At 33.1% G+C, this 18,555-nt stretch overlaps 1 protein-coding gene across 1 annotated transcript in view; it reads left to right on the top strand.

Moving 5' to 3' along the window:
* LOC134272035 (uncharacterized) overlaps positions 1–18,555 on the top strand; it is a 43,697-nt gene that overhangs the window by 6,994 nt on the left and 18,148 nt on the right. The window contains exons 3-6 of the mRNA XM_062754270.1: positions 4,838–5,323; positions 8,450–8,701; positions 8,997–9,242; positions 9,427–9,554. Of these exons, the coding sequence (XP_062610254.1) occupies positions 4,838–5,323; positions 8,450–8,701; positions 8,997–9,242; positions 9,427–9,554 (1,112 nt within the window). The remainder of the gene's footprint in view (positions 1–4,837; positions 5,324–8,449; positions 8,702–8,996; positions 9,243–9,426; positions 9,555–18,555) is intronic.

Here is an 18,555-nt window from a genome sequence, read left to right as displayed (position 1 = left end):
TGGGCCCATTACTCGGTCCTTAATGGTATTTTTTCAGCATAGATAAAAATTATGTCAGCGAACATGTGTTTTTTTTAAATATTTCAGAGTATGAATAGGGTTAAAAATTCGAAAAAGTAAGATTCTTTTGTCACACGGCATCTGGAGACGGAAAATTACGTTCTTTTTCAGACAACTTAAACGACAAAAAAATTAATTTACAAAAAATCCTATCATTCAATATTTGAAAAATTACGTCGAAATGCAAGATTGTCATGTTATTGATTAACTGCAAAAATATCGATTGGTGAAGCTGAGCTCAATACACAGGACAAAGTTAAACAAGACAATAGCATAAAAAAAATGTGACGTGTTTACATTTCTCTAGTACAGGAAAACCCTACTATGACGTCACACATTGCGAAATAAGCTAAGTAAGACATAACTACCATATATTTCCGTCAACAACCATGTAAAAATATTTTTTGAGTTCTGTAATTTATAAGATATTCCTCCATGAACTGATCATGACCCGTTTTTATGATATTATACTACCCGTCTTTTACCTTGTATATAATCTTACTGTACTATGATCCACTATGACGTCAGCGACTCGTTGGACGCGCAGTGTAGGGAAACAGAAGAATGGATCAATCTATTCCGTAATTTGAAAATATTTGCAAGAAAGTTAGAATGTTTTTAGATATTTTTATACAAGATGGTGAACTCAAACAAACAGTCATTTTTTCCCCTAAATACTTGGTTTCAATCTGGTTTTGTACATATTTTATAAGAGATTTTGACGTAATTAAACTGAGTCACGTGACCATACATCCTTTGTCCCCTTGAACAAGGAGCATTTGAACTGTTTAAAAAAATCCAGCTTCGTCGCAAAATAACAGCAAAAATACGGACTTCTGACCGAAATGACTAGAGACGATGAAAATCCAGGTACTGCACATATTTAAAAGTTTGAATGGATGTGGGAATGAAATGAATAGTTCTCGTCCGATCCTTATATATGTCACGGGGTCTAATCCCACTGAGGGACGTAAACACGTGAACTTACATGTAAATTAGACCAAATAAAACGAGGTCCCTTGTTGCGGAAGTTGCTGGTACGAAAATGATCCCTCGCTCAATAGAGAAACACCGACATCTTACGAACGAACGTAACCAGAAACGGGGATTAGTCATTATAGTCTATTGCATTCACGGTTGGATTAGTGAATTCTTCAATTCTATTTGGATTTCGATAGATAAAATCCCCTCAAGATACCCCAAAGCCACGTCTTGTCGTAGTCGCTACCGTGACGCTACAATACATTTCAATGGACATTTAAACGAGCAAAGGGGTTCGAGAAGGGAAATGAAAGAAAATTTTTAAAAAATGTCATTCTGGTGCATGAAATAAAAAATAATATTATGTGCGGATCTAGGAGGGGTCGAAAGGGGGGGGGGGGGGGGAAGGTTACTTTACGAAGGGCAATAAGGAGTTATGGTCTAAAATTAAATTACAAAAACCCCAAAACTTTAAAGAAATTCTTGTTCAAAAGACTATATGCTGCCAAAAATAAAATTAATTTGACTTTAACACACAGGTATTATAGCCAATTAATAAATCCAGGGGGATGCCCGCTCGTAATTTGTCGGTTGATAAAGCTTCTTCTTACATGTAACTTAAAAATCTTTATATAATTCTCACGGGTGCTAGTGGACTGCCCCCCCCCCCCCCCTTTAACATCCCAGACCCAAAGCTATTTTCTGATTTCACTGTAAAAGCTCAAAGGCTTCTCGAGATATTGCTCGAAACAGAAGCGTAACAGACGGACAGAATTATAAGACGAACGGACAGTTAATATCCCCAACTTTCGGGGGAGGGGGGGGGGGTCGGCGCAAAAATGGAAGTTTAGTAAATTGTGTTTTTGACATAATTTAAGATATATGAGGCAAGTTTCATATTAGCATGCCATCATAGGACCTTTGCCTCCCCCCCCCCCCCAACCCCTGGAATATATATAAATCCAGGTCCAAAGTTATTTTGTTAGTTTTACAATTTACAACATACAAAATTGATACCTGCAGTTAAAAATTCAAAAGTGATTTAAGATACTACGGGCATGGTTGTTTTAAAATAAATTTTAGTGAATTCTATGTACTTTTTGGATCTCTCATATGAAATACATTTTAAATATGTACTAGACGGTTCATTTAAGAAAAAAGACAAATATGAATATCTTGGGACCCGGTATGTATATTGGGAGTCGTGGTGGGGAAGTTGTCTGGTCTACAAGCACTTGTGATAACCATGTGTCTGCACATACTTTTGAAGGATGCAATGACAACTAAGTGACAACTATGTTTTCATATTATTCACACTTTTAAAAGTCCGTATATATATTATTGTTGGTATTCTGGAATCAATTTTTTTTTGTTTTACAACAGGATGGTTAATATACATGTATATTTTTCCTTACAAATGAAGCAAGTTATAATTTCGGTTATAGTTTTATGTGTATATTGGACCTTCGGTCCAAATAACTCTCTATGTGGTCAAAAGTATAAAGTGTATCTTCTGATTTTATATTTTGACGAATAATACAAAGAAAAGAACTTTACTAAGAAAAATGCACCACCCTACATAAATGCGTTTTCAGCCTTTTTTATTATCCAGGCATATAAACAGATATACATGTACGTGTGCACGGTCGTATATAGGAACAGGGTTGAGGGGTTGGGATAAGCCCCCCCCCCCTCCCCCAATGAAGTCGAAAAATAAACAATATAATATTATATAAAACTTAGCTACGGTATACTTGATCCCCCTCAATAAAAACATCTTTCATTTTGGCTTCTCAGGGAATTGTTTGGTAGTGACTCTAAACTTTTGGTTGTGCCCCTCCCCCCAGCTTAAATAGCTTGCTTTAAGCCTGTTACATATATATAAAATAAAAGCAGTCCAAGATAATTTAGTTAAGATCGCCATTTAATACATCATCTAATAAGATACTGTCTACCATTAATGCTCGTTTATTTCTTTGAAATGATATCTTAATAAATTTGAAAAAGAATCCCCCCTCTCTCTCTCTCAATACAAGACACTTTATAAAGCGCACTACCTATTTACTTGATTGCACGGATTTATTTTTTTTCAAGCTGTAAAAAGTAACCTTTCCCCATATGAACAAGGCGCACACTACGAGTAGTTTGTATACGTTTAATCACTGACGCATGACAAACGTGTTTCCTAATCCGTCAACAGTATTATGGTGTATTTTCTTCTATTTGTTCGCTTTTTTAATACATTGTATGTGATTACAAAAAAATTGACATGAGCTATTTTCAAATACAAAGTGGTTAAAACACTATCCGTTCTATTTTACACATATACTTATTTTTCCGATTTTAAACTTTATATTGGTACAATCACTGGTCCCGAGAAAACGATCGAGATACGGGAAGTTAGGGAGAGTTACGTTCGTTCGTAAGATGTCGGTGTTTCTCTAGTGGCCTTCATGCAGTGCCAAGGTCAAATTGAGGCTCTCCGCGGCAAAGAATGTCGTCAATGTAACAGTGTTTCAGTGAAATATTCGAAGTGAGACGTTTTAATCAACAAGCAAACTCATAATTACAGTATATTGGACGTTTACAAACACTATTCATCGTTAATATATAGAAAAATAGAATAAGTCAATATTTTTTTCTATTTTAGGTTAGTTTTTTTTTTCTTTCTGGCTGCCCCCTTCCTTTCCGAAAGTGTGTTTTTATGTGTGGAAAGGATGTATGTCTTCATGTGTGTCTCTGTGTGTAGGGAGGAGGGGGTTGTGGTTGGGGTAGGGTGCAGAAACAAGAAACTATTGATTTGGGTATTTCATTTTTCAATTGACCAAGACAGGAATATGTTGTCCTAGAAGTTGATTTTTGAATTGCTTTGGCACAAAAATACAGAAATTCCTTAATAAGTTAAAATATATATTTATATGACAGTAAATGGGAAAATAAATTCCGTAGACGTTGTAGGAAGAGGGGGGGGGGTAGCAGCTCTGTTAAAGTTTAAATTCATTATCTGAAATGTTACAATTATTCCCCATCCTTCGGTTTTTCCAGCAGTTTCTAGTTTCTGCGAATCCTGCTAAACATGATTGTGTATTTATGCTCCTCATGCAACATCGCTTAATTACAATGTCTTATTGATATTTTTTTCTTTTATTTCCTCTGCATTACTCTTTGTCATTCTGCTATATGTAGCTCTAAAAGAAGAAAAGAAAAATAAGGTAGGGGGAATATACTTCCGTTCAATTTTGTTCAAGTTCCAACTAACAATATTTCCTTCAAAAAAGTAAAAATATTATTACTAAATTTTTCCCTCTCATACTTCTGTCATCAGATGTCCAACAAACAAGAAAATAATGTGGTGTCGCTATTAAAAGAATGAACTCCCTACTCCTGGACTCTAAAGCAGATGCTCGAAACACTGTGTCTCGCGGGCTACGAAAGCAAAACATTATTTCAATTTATAGCTATTATTAAGAATAAAAATCATTTTTTTTACAGATTTGCATTCGTATTTCAGGATTATTATTAAATTAATTAATGATAAATCTCCTCATCTTTTTAATATCATTTATTCAGCGATGGTTAAAGTAGAGATTTAAAAAAATATGGTGGGGGTGGGGTGGTTCACATCCTAAAACATCTCTGTTCAATAGGAATGAATACACACATGTACATACAGTGTAAAGAAAAAGATTGAAGTGCAGTCCATGTAGTTCGACTGAATGTTAACAATTTATTAATTTTTTTTAATTAATTTATTTGTTTGGTGATTTATAATTTATTGATTTGTTTGTCATTTCAGGTAAAATCCTGGGCCATCCAACGACAGTCAGATGCCTACTGTATTGTTTACTTATATCTGATAAATATCGGATTAGTTTCATTGAACAATCACACCGAATCACAAAGGACAAAATCAGACAGAGGTATTTCCCTGATATAACTGCTGACGGCTCGGTAGATCTTCCTGATGAAATCACAGAAACACGTGACGGTGTGATAACCTTTATATCAGAGGACATCCGACATGACGTCATGTTCGCCTTTGTTAAGGAGTGTCTGGTGGAAGACAGTGATCTGGAGTTTTTCCTGACCACGGCGTCACGTGACGTGATCTCAGACTACTGCAGGTCTTGGTGGTATAAGAGGAGTGAGGGAGAGAGATGTCTGTATGTACCGGTCAGTCCGGTGAAGATGTACGACCTCTTCATAGACCGTCTACAGCTGGATATCATCACACACTGTACCGTATCTGACGTGGAGATTCATAAGAAGATCAGTAAACGTTGTAAGTCTCGTTGTTCTGTCTCTAGTTATGTGGTTCACTGGTTTATGTAGTATTACCTCTGTGGCACTCTAGTAAAAATATCATATTTTTCGGGCAGATCTTCGGCATTTTTGATAAGATTCTTTATTTTAACTCTTTTATTTTCTTGATTTGTGTTTAAACATTTATTTTAATCTGTTTTTCAGTAGCGTAATCTTTCAAAAAAGCAAAATCAAAAGTATTAAATTTTATGTTATTACATGTGAATGTTTGATACATTTTTAGGGTTTATTGTCTGCCTGAAAACATACTCTGAAAATTTGTCAACTGAATCCTCTCGTTTCAAATTTTACTTTCTGAAATTTTTGTGAGATTCGTCTGCGTGGTTAAATTGTTATCGTATTTCAAAGGCACTAATGTTGATGAGAACTGGTGAAGCGATTACAGTGAAATATATAGTAAATGCACCTTTCTCACCGGTAAACGCATTTCAAAACCATGCTTATAATATAAAAACGGTGCAGACGAATTTTATATCACTCAACACAATGAAACTGAGATTAATTTAGAATCGATCTATTAAAAAAAATTAATATGTGTTCTCGCTCATTTTCTCGCAAAAAAACTTTTAAGTTTCACAAATTTGTAACAAACGTATATAATTTCATTAGGACGTTATACAACGTTAGTGCGACGTCGTTATTTTCGTACGTCTCAGAATTACGATGTAATCAACAATTCACTGAAAATAAAACATGTTTTATCCACATTTTCAATTTTTAATTGATTGCAATAAATGTTCATGACAACATTGTCATAATTTACCTAAATTGTCACACTTTTTTCAATAAAACACAGAGTCATATTATTTGAATTTTTGACCTTTCATATTTTAACGTGATGTTTACTCTTAATTTAATTTCGTATTGATTAGTTATTGATTAATCCTTTATCTTTTATTACATATAAAGAAATATATTTACAGACAAAACAAGCTATAATGTACTGATGGAAATAGTTTTTACTTGTTTGTAGTTAATACTGTAAACGTAGTAAGCTTTTTAAGTCGAATCCTATTGTAATGTCAGCAAACCTGCGATCTACCTTAATGATTGGAAAATTATTTTAATTGTAACCCCTGTTAGTTAAGTGTAGTTATAAAATTTATGATTATAAGAATGAAATGTGGGTCTTATACGCAAGTTCTTTGTATTCGGGCACAATTCTCCGACCTAATCCATAGATATACAGATGAACATTTTTATGCTAGTAATTTTAAACGTTAACAGCATGACTAATTTCGCAGATTTTTTTCCTTTGTTTTATTTTTCATATTGGATTTAGAGGGAAAAGAATCTATTTTGAATGAAGATGATCTTTTTTTTACTCAATCGTAGAGATTAGTTTTAATTGCACATTGTAATAAGCTTATTCAGAGATTCCGTGTTCCCCGCTGAAGGGAAAAAGATGTGCTGACCCAGGAGAGGGAGCTCGAGGGAGCACTTTAATACGTGGAGGGGAGACAAAGGGATCCGGAGTTTTGTGAAACATAAAATTTAAAAAATTGAAAGTCGCTTGAGATATCGCCCAGAATTGAAAGTTTTACACCGACACAGAACATCAATTTACGACCTTCACCTTTTGACCACCCAAAATCAAATAGGGGTCTTTCATAGGTCAACTAGAGCTCAAACGCTACCCAGAATATCGCGTGGAAACGTGCAGCGGAAAAGTGTCAAAACAGACAGACTTTTCATTATTTACGACCTAGACATTTGACTTCAAAATCTCCCATAGGCCATAGAGAAACGAGGTATAAAACGTCATTGCACAAACTCAAATGCTTCTCAAGATATTGCACGGAAACGTGTGGAAAAGTTTTAAGGACAAAATCTGATAAATGACTTTAGAACGATTTGGTGAAGTTACATGTACTACATTATTATGACATAATGACCCATTTCAACTTTCTTTTTCTCCGTACTTTACGGCATAAGCAGAATTATGTAGAAAATAGGGTATTTTCGATTTTTCATGTCATTCAATTTGAGTTTTCTTAATTTTTCATTGAAAATGACTGTTTAAAATATGGTTTTTTTTATCTTCTTTACCTACAAATTATGACCCGAAACACCTTATTTGACCAAGCTAATGTTATAAAGCATCATTACAGGAATTAATTTCCGGAATTTGATAAATCTGTCTACTAGGTATTTTTCAATTACTTAATCTTGACCTTAAAACAGACAGAAATCTTTTAATTTATAACTTACGCCTTGGAAATTTGATCTCAAAATCAAAAGGAGTCTTTCTTTGCCATTTGGAGTTATTGTGTAAAATGTACATGTAATTGCTAAAGCTTTAAAACTTCTCGATATACCGTAAGTGGAAATTTTAGCGAGACGCAAATTAATCGTTTTTAACATAAAATCAGGTATTTTAATTTTAGCAAGAAGTAATTTTAGCGTCTTTTAGATGCTAAATAAAGAAGCTATGACAAATAATATGCAATTAATCTTTTAGCGATATTAAATTTTAGCAATGTCAGCACCCTCGCTAATAATGCCAAAATTAAATCCTCGTTAAAAATTCTACTTATATGTATACGGTATATGGCTTAAAACGAAATAGTTACAGAAAGACAGAAATATAAACGGAGGGAACGACAGTCCGAAATTAATATATCCCACATTCAGCGAGGGACGAAAAACATAAATGGGGACAAGTATTTGATTCTGAGGAGAGGGAGAGACTGACAAAGGGAAATAAATAAACCGTTCTCAAAAAGTATTTATCTGCCCTCGACTGGCAGGAGAATAAATAATCTGTACATGACCAAAGCCATTACCCCCCTCCCCCCTCCCTCCCCCTCCTTCACCATCACAACCACCACCTATTTAGAGTTTTTGATTGATGATTTTATTTTTTCATTTTGCTTGTCAGATATTTGTTTTAGTATAGATGAAAATAAATATCGTGTCCTTTATCTATATGAAAAAAAAATAATTTAGCCTCGAGAAAATAGCCACCCCCCCCCCCCCAGCCCCTTCAGAATCAACTTGCAATCCCCTAACAAAATATGTTTGTACATGTACATGTATATGCCAGCTAAGAGGATTATTATAATTAGACTCATGTTATGTTTAGTGAAGATACCCGAAGAAGTACTTCGTTGGGACATGGAAGCAAGAAAAAGGTTCGTCAAAATTTCAAGTCAAGGCAGTGTGAACATGTGTCGAGCCAGAGGAATGATAGTGGGATGCGCAGGAGCAGGAAAAACGACTCTTCTTAGAAGACTTCAAAGGGAAAACAAAGAAGAAAACAAACAACCAACTGAGACAACCGTCGGTCTTGATATCCACGAGGATTTGTTTGAAATTAAAGATGATACATTAATAGGTGATTTATTTTTAAATATGTTAAGCTGAAATGTTTATATGTGAAGCTGATATGTTTATAGATGGGTATATTTCACTAAACCTAGAATTATTTTTAATTGAATTTCAATTAAAACAAGTTGCAGTTCTTTTTTAAAAGGCCAGCAGCTTGTTTTCAAAACGTTCATTTTGTTAAGATGTTAAAATAGGTGTCATATAAACACTTCACTAAGAGTCTGTGTTTTAAAACATGAATAATTTTTTATTAAGAATAGGAATATATTTTTATTTGCAATTCTTATCTCACATTCTTTCAGATTTTGATAAAAATGGAACCCAATCAGACAAGACTTCTTACAGCACAAATGGCAGACAACTTATAAGTATGACGGATTTTGCTGGACAAGTGGCGTATTACGCGTGTCACCAGATTTACCTATCTAGAAGAGCCTTTTATCTCGTGGTGGTTGACATGTCCAAAGATCTGGAGGAGAAAGCTATGTCATACGACACTGATAGACACAACCCCATAGGATCTTTATTTCATAACTGGACATTTGCAGGTAAATACTCTCAATGAAAGAGTTTTTTTTTGTACAGAAAACCTGTTTTATACAGTGTTATGCATTTATAACTATTGCTGTCATGGTATTTAAAGATTATAGGTATCTCATATTACTTAGAATCACCGTTTACATGTGACAGAATTTAAGATCCATCATTTGATAATGCTTTTTTTTTCGCAAGACTACTTCGTGTTTTGGCTGCAATCCATTAAAACCTACTGCGAGGATGGGAAGTCTAAGATGAGTCGAAATAATGTAACCAAGGCCACCCCTGTTATCCTGATTGCTTCTCATCATGACTGTGTCAAGGTAAAAATCTTTCATGGCTTATCGGTTATCTCTTTTCGTCTTATGTCTTTATTTTGCCATTTTTGATCTTTCACATTTAACTTGTTTTTTTTTCTTTAAGAAAACTATTTTCATATATAAAGATTTTGAAATTTATAAACAATGGTATTTTATTAAAAATTCACAAGCAGAATATACAAACTCATGGACGAAATATAGTGTGCAAAGTTACATATCAGAGTAAAATCAGTGAAAGGTGTATGTCAGTTTATGTTAACTAATCAAAAATGCATAAAAACTATTCATTGACAACTGATTGTTTCTAGCTTCATAATAATCTATCTGCATCATGTTTAAAACCACATTAAAACAGACATAAAAAAAAATTATTTTGGCTTAATTTTGGGGAATATACCAAAGAAGAAGGTACACTTAGGTTCTTATGAGGCCTATTTTCAGAGGTTGGAAATTTTTTGCACCAATACCCTCTAGGGCATGGATTTTTTTTTATATAGTAATATTATCTTTGTATCACCAATACTTTTTGAGATATGAGATAAGAAAGTTAACATGTACAATATTGACGCTGTCATCCTAAATAACAAAGAAAGCTTTTCTCTGCAATATTCATCCGAACAAAGTAATGAAAAACTTCTTTTTGAAATTGATATCTGAGCTGACAATATACAATTATGCAGTTTTTAAAACAATATCATCACTATTTGGCTTCCCGAGGTGTTTAATATCCACCCGAGCCCAAAGTGGGAGGTAAATATTGTAATCATTTCAAAAGTTGTCAAATCATCATTCTGACTAAAGAAACCCCGCCACATTGTTTTGTTATATGATTCAATGATTATAAATTATATTTGTTTGCAAATCTTGCCATCTTGTTTGGTTGTCTATGTCAGCTTAAGTTCTCACTAACCCATTTAGAGATGCGGGGATACGTTTTACAAAAGAACTTGTAACTATTCAAGTTTGAAACTTTAGCCTGTTTAGGTGATTGCAAAATCTTGCACACTTATTGATTTTATTTTCAATTGCTTGCATAAATAAATAGAGGATATTCAATGTTTTGTAGTTGAATATGGAATTTATTTCACGAGTGGGACAGGATTTTTGATATTTTCACGAGTGCGAAGCAATAACTACAAAACATTGAATTTTCTATTTATTACATTTTTAAAATGAAATTCTTTGATTTTTCCTTTGCCTTTGTCTTTTTGTAATACAGTCATACGCTCGTGACGTCATAGTTGAGCGGTTGCGACGTCATACCTATGTGAGGTGAAAACACTGTAAACATGGATTTAGCAACATATTTTTGGTAATTTTAACAGTTTATTAGCTGTCAGAGTGGTTTATTTATTTTCATCTATCTTGCATTAGGTCAAGGAAGATTTTTTAAAAAGAATCTTCATTATGGGAAGGGAAAACGAGTTTTCCCGCACTTCTGATATTCATCACACTGTGACAGGATATCATTTTGATATCCTTTCACAGTGTGACAGGATATCATTTTTATTCAATGAATAAATTACAGTATTTCACGGGTAAAATTGAATAAATACTAGCATTTCTAAAATCTTTTTAAAAAAGCTAAAACCTTTTCTAATTTACAGAAAAAAAGAAAGTTATTTGCATAAGTTTGGTCTTAGTTGAAAGTTCGTTCATAAAACGTACTCTAGGGATTATGTTATCAGACAACCAATCATACCATTTAGAAGTTTTCGATGTATTGTTAAAGTTCATTCAGATACCTAGGGATCATTCAACCATGAATTAATGAGGTTGTTAAATGAAATCTCACTTATAATGAACAAGATAGAAAAGCAGAAAAACAGTGGGGTAAAGAGACATGAAGTGATCCCTACATTTTTTATTACTTCTGTATCAGACGAGACACGATAATTAAAAAAAAAATCATAGATAGATTGAAAATCCATTTAATATTGTTGTAACTCTATCATTAAATGAATTGCTTATAATCCACATGTATTTGAAAAAAATATCCAATCCATGGTAAACATTTATACAATTAAAAAAATCATCTTCACAGTTATAGATATTTATAAGCCAAACAAAATATCTTGTATACGCTAATTAAATTTCAGGAAAATTCATTTAAAAAAAAACAGGTATGTGTACATGTAAGTGTAAATATCATCTGGAGTTCCTGTGTAACTGTGTATAACTCAAATTAAACTGCTTTGATAAATAAAAACTTTCATTAACAGAGCAATACATTTTTGATAAATCATAAAAAAACAGAAAGGTTGATCCTTAATATCATAATATTGGAAAATGTGTACATGGAGAATATGATGTTAAATAATAATTCTAAAAAAGTTTTGAATTATATTTTGCAATGTCGACTGATAAGCCTGAGATTCACTCACTCCTCGTCTGTGATGAATCTTCATTTTCCTCCTCGCTCTGATTCATCAATCGGAAGTACAGCCGCAACCACACTGCACCAATCGCGGACACCACATGCCCCACTTCCCTCATGACGAGAGAAAACCAACAACCAAATTACTTTGGTAATATGAGCACACATGCCCACAACTCTTGCGCCAACTTTACATTTGTAAAACCAGGATTTGATACTGACGTCATCATATCTGATCCAAAGTAAGTATTTCTTTGCTGAAATGTGTCTGCTTTGAATCTTAGCACAGAGGATACCAGCACAATCATCACTGATGAAAATTTCATACTTTCCTTCCATCAAATGCTCGTGTGTTTATGACTTTGCCAATCTGATTTGGTAAACACCAAAGGTCAACTGGCGTATTTCCTCCTCTGTCAAACGTGGATAGACTACATCATGGGAGTCGATCCTCTTCCATCTTTTATCCCGTTTCTCTAAACCTACAAATTTTGTTTTCAAATTGATGTTCAATTTATTATTAAAAGATTTTTTAATATTCATATTTGAAAATCGTGATCCATAAATTGTGTGAGAAATAAAAATTAACAAGAGGCCCAGGGGCCACAGCGCTCACCTGAGCACATCGGGGTTGAATTTAACCCCCACCCCCAGGCATTCATCATTTGAACAAACTAGAATCTACACTACCTGAGGAAGATTCCATATAAATATCACTAATCATAGCTTTGAAGTACTTGAAAAGAAGATTTTAAAAGGTTTCCCTATTTATCCCTATGTAAAACTTGGGTGGGCCATTTTTGCCCCACCCTAGCCCCAGGGGTCAAGATTTGAACAAACTTGAATATACACTATCTGAGGATGATTCCACATGAGTTTTCACGTTTCCTGGCCCAGTGGTTCTGGAGAAGAAGATTTTTAAAGATTTTTACTATATATTCCTATGTAAAACTTTGATCGGCCATTTTGGCCCCACCATACACCCGGGTGTCATGATTTGAACAAACTTGAATCTACACTACCTAAGGATGATTCCATATGAGTTTCATCTTTCCTGGCCAAGTGATTCTTGAGAAGAAGATTTTAAAATATTTTCCCTATATATTCCTACGTAAAACTTTGATCGGCCATTTTGGCCCCACCCTACCTCCGGTGGTCATGATTTGAACAAACTTAAATTTACACTGCACAGGAAAAATGTCCACATGTGTTAAACATGTGTTTGGTTTCACATGTGTTCAACACATGATTTTCACATGTAATACATGTATGCAAATAAACAGATGTAAAATATGTGTTTCAAATATATGTTAAACATTTATAATATACATGTGTAATACACCTGTGAGATAATATATATGTAAAACACATGTTTTTCACAACATATGTATAACACATGCTATATATATGTTATATATGTGTGCGAAAATACAGATGAATTTTACATGTTTAATTTATATGAAATATATGTGTATTCATATTCACATGTTATACACATGTTTAGTTTTTTCTCATACGTGTGGAGGATATAGCCCATTAGGTAAACTTATGCTTTTTAACTGTATTTTGTAATTATACATAGGCAATTTATCCACATATGATCCACATATGCATTGCCTTTCATATGATGATCATAAAAGAATCATATGTATTTACAATCATATGAGAATATTGAAAGAGAATCATATGCATAGCTTCACAGTGATCATGCATCAAATATGAAACAGTGATCATATGAGAATCTTATGAAATGATGTTCACTAATATACCCTAGTTATACTCACGTAAGATTGCAATTTCAATAATATATATGTACATTTAAATTCAAAAGAATCTGTTAGTAATTACTTATGACTATGTAAAGTTTTGCTTTGTTTATCACCCCCCCCCCCCCTTTCCCTTCTAAAAAAACCTCTCACATTTTTTTTTCTGTAATAATGCATTTACCAAACTAAAATTGAAAAAGAATAAATTAGTTTGCTTTTCATTGGGCTTGGCTTACATCTTGAATAAAATTAAAATAATTCCGCATTTGTCCCCGGGCCGGTTTTGCCTTTTATCGGATGAAATTGTACGTCATTTTTGACGTCACTGCTGCAGCAGACGTGCTGGTTGTTTTGAAAAGGTAAGAGATTTCCTAACAATTTAAAAAAAAACTGTTAATTCATATTGTTAAAATATCTTTTCATTATAGTTACAGGCGTGTATGAACTTTCTACATGAGATACTAGCTCTTATCACTGTGACTTGTTAAATCAATTTCGTAAACCTAGCTAGCGTTAGCGATCTGTAAGTAATTTCGGGAAAAAATGTTTCTGAATGAATGTAATAAGCAATACATATTAGGCTAAAGGATTACTTTTTTTTAAAATTTCCCTTTCCCGGCTTTGGTTACGTACTGATATGAAAGTGAAAGTAGAAACTTTGGAACCCTTTCAGATAGTGCTTATGTATCAAGTCGATTCTTTCATCAACTTATTAACAAATGTTAATTGTTTCTTTTTATGGCCTATTAGAGAGTTCAGTACCACAGTGCTGCGTCCAAAAAGCCTAAAGCAGATAAGACTGGTGATTGATCCTAAAGCTGATTTGACAGATTGATTGCATCATCACAATATATTAAAGGTAAAAATAAATAGCCTACTTGCAATAAAAATCTGTAATGACTCCTTTGTGACAAAATATTCCATGATTATTTCTTTTCTGCATTATATTGTTTGCACGACTAAATAAAAAATATAATAACCCAGCTCAATAACTTATACAACAATTTTAAAGATTTTAATTCAGTGCACTTTTAAAATATGGAAAGTATGAATAAAATTTGCTGGCTTTCAAAGCAATTAACTATAAAACTGATACAATAACTTCAAGGGGGAGGGGGGGGGGGGTAAATTGAATTTTTTGATTTTCAGTTAAATATTTAAAGATTACAGTGACATCCAACTTTCAAGGTACAAGTACATGTGCATGTGTGTTGAAAGTACATCAGCTGCTAGCTAATCCATTGGATATTGACATCTGTTATAAATTCATTACATGTAACTGACATAATTATAAAACAAATTCCAATATTAGAGAACCTAGTTTTGGGTAAAATGTCAGATATTTTAGACTATTGAGAACCTAAAAACTTGTACTCTCTCTTATTTTTTTTTTTGTAGTTTAATTTTCAGTTATGGTTAGAAAATATCTACTTTGTGAATATTTGTTTTACAGGTTCAATATACAGTCAAGCTCTCTCATAAGAAGAAATCCCAAGATCCAAGGCTTGCTTCAGAGTTAATTAAGGTAACTATTTGTGCACACTGTTTGATAGATTTTGTTATATTCTTCCCAACATAGTTTTGGATATCCTGGAATCACAATGTCTGTTTTTTTCTGCCTATCTACTTGAATGTCTGTGGTATTTTTTTTTTATCCAAAAATCATATATTTGTGTCAGAATCTCCTTAATTCTTTGCAATCTGTATAAGTATATACTATTTGAACATTCCAAATTCAATTGTCAAAATAAAGAAAATTGCTATTTATGATTTTATTATGAAGCATATCTTCCAATAGTATAAATGTCTTGCAAATTACATCATAGGATTCCACAAAACACCTAGTATAACATATATATCAGTAGTTTTATCTCGTATCATATCTGTTGGTGAATTGGGTATACAATGTACATTTGTTTGCTGAACTTTAATATTACTTGTAGAATTGATTTTGTAATTTTAAGAATTATTTTATTTTTTACAATTGAAATTTTTGTAGAGATCATTCTGTGCCACAGAGATATTGTTCAGGAAGGGGACTGAGGTGGATTTGCACTTTGGGTACAGCATGTACAGTTCAAAGAGATTGTCAAAATGGTCATGGAAGATCAGAGGGAGGACAACTGAAAATAATGAAAGATATAGAAGAAAAAAGAACAAGAAAATATATGGAATAATTATGAAATTGGGAAGATGTACACAATCTTGTCTGCATTTGACCTGTAAAGATTAAATTTCCATTCTTATTTGTATCTTGGAATATCAAATAACTTGATTTTTCATAAATTTACAATATACATGTAGAATACATGACAAATATTATTGCTGTTATTTCAATTTTGCTTTGGAAACTTTCATGTCAAATCATATTTATAAACAAATACATGGCTTAATTATGTTATTCATTTGTACATGTATACATGTTTAACTATCATATAATTTTGACGAAATCTTATAATTTGTATTCAACATAATATGTAAAATACATGTATCGACAAATGCTACTGACTTGTTTGTATACTTTCTTGTTTATAATGTACACTGTGATAAATAAGATATTTGTCTTGATGAAAAAAAGTTTTATCTAAAAAGTTGTGTAAGCATTATGGTATTAATTTTCAAATATTTAGACCATGAAGATAGATCATTGGAATGTAATGAATTTTTATCTAAAGCAGAAATATCTGATTCTTTAATGTGTACAAGAATTTGTGTGACTGTTTCATGTTATTTACATATGATGCCCTTTTCATATGATACACATATGTTGATCATATGTGGCGATGTTGCCTGTATAATATTATCCATATTTCAATTACCACAAAATTATTTTGAAAGACATTGAGAAAGTATAAAAATGATAATAAGTACAACAGTAATATCATACACGTATAATTCACATATAAAGTATAACATACATGAAATAATAAAAATATGTATATAATATGTATAATATATGTATAAATATACAATGTGTTTATTTTAAAACATGTTTAACACATGTAAAACATATGTTTCACATGTGTAAAATAAACACCCTATACACGTTTGCTCTTTTTATGTGTTTTACATTTGTAAAAAATATATGTTAAACACATGTTTAACATATGTTTAACACATATGGACATTTTTCCTGTGTACCTGAAGATGATTCCACATGAGTTTCATCTTTCCTGGCCAAGTGGTTCTTGAGAAGAAGATTTTTAAAGATTATTCCTACATCTTCCTATGAAAAACTTTGATCGTCCATTTTGGCCCCACCCTACCTCCGGTGGTCATGATTTGAACAAACTTGAATTTACACTACCTGAAGATGATTACACATGAGTCTCATCTTTCCTGGCCAAGTGGTTCTTGAAAAGAAGATTTTTAAAGATTTTCCCTATATATTCCTATGTTAAACTTTGATCAGCCATTTTGACCCCACCATACCCCGGCCGGGGGTCATGATTTGAAGAAACTTGAATCTACACTACCTGAGGATGATTCCACATGCGTTTCATCTTTCCTGGCCCAGTGGTTCTTGAGAAGAAGATTTTTTAAAAATGCCATTATTTTTTCTCTAATTCATAATTATCTCCCCTTGGAAAAGGGCTTGGCCTTTCATTTGAACAAACTTGAATCCCTTTTACCCAAGGATACTTTGTAGCAAGTTTGGTTGAAATTGCCTCAATGGCTCTTGAGAAGGAGATGAAAATGTGAAAAGTTTACAACAACGACAACTCCGACAACAACGACAACAACGACGACAACGCCGACGACGACAACGACAGACAACGGACAAATTTTGATCAGAAAAGCTCACTTGAACCTTCGGCTCAGGTGAGCTAAAAAGTAAAAGATTGTTACATTCTTATTTTCTTATTTATTTTACTTTGATACATATCATTATATAACATTCTAAGTATAGCAGATTGAATGAATAATAATCTATATATTACTTTTTTTTTCTTTTATTTCAAAAGTACCTTGGTTACAAATCTGGTTGCATTTGCTTCTTCTGTGGTGTGTTGTTTTGAATGAGAAGTGAGGAAGGACGGCATTTCAACATGTATCCCCATGTCATCTAGCAAAGCTTCTGCATCTCTGAAACCTCTGCCGACGAAAAATATATCATCTTCTTCGACCCATTTCCTCATGTCCTCTACATTTGTTTGGATCATGTGAGTTAATATCTTTGCAACAGAATTTTTGGAATCTGCGAGATAAGGACCTAATACAAATATTATATATCCAGTAGTTGAAACAATGATCATAGGTTTTACCAGAGGTCGATGTTTATGGATGCTGTAGGAACGACGTGAAAAAGAAAAGTTTCCACTTTTTTGGAGATATACATATGTCCCATCAAGAACAAGAATGGCTGGGTTGTCTGTCATGCTGCAAAGGAGTTCCTTGGCAAGGGGACAAGTGTGGTGATCTATGACATCCTCCCTTGATATATGAGAGAATCCCAAATATTTTGGCACAAAATCAACCATCAGCGCACTTTTTGGAGATATAACAGCGCGTCGAACCTGAAAATAGAAAACGGTTTCAATTAATGTACATTCAATCATATATGCATTTTGATTTTACATGTAATAACGTAAAAGAAATCTTTTAATGTAGTGTATCACTCAACATAACTTACCTGCCATTTTTTCATGCCAAATAAGGTTCCCAGTAGTTGATTACTTAAACCACACCTGAGCTTCGTCAATAATAATGCCACACATGTTCTGGTACCTCTATTCCTGGATGCTCTTAAGTCGGACTCCATCAAAATTCAGTCTCTTGTTCTGATTCTGGATTGCCACTTCCCTGGTTTGTCTTAAAACTCCCATAATGGTGGTCCTATTAACAGTTGAGACTTAACTGG

This window comes from Saccostrea cucullata, unplaced genomic scaffold (genome assembly GCF_032062105.1).
Source record: "Saccostrea cucullata isolate Sc308-1 unplaced genomic scaffold, CSIRO_AGI_Scuc_v1 ctg1835, whole genome shotgun sequence".
Classification (NCBI taxonomy): Eukaryota; Metazoa; Mollusca; class Bivalvia; order Ostreida; family Ostreidae; genus Saccostrea; species Saccostrea cuccullata.
This window is presented reverse-complemented; position numbering and strand designations above follow the sequence as displayed.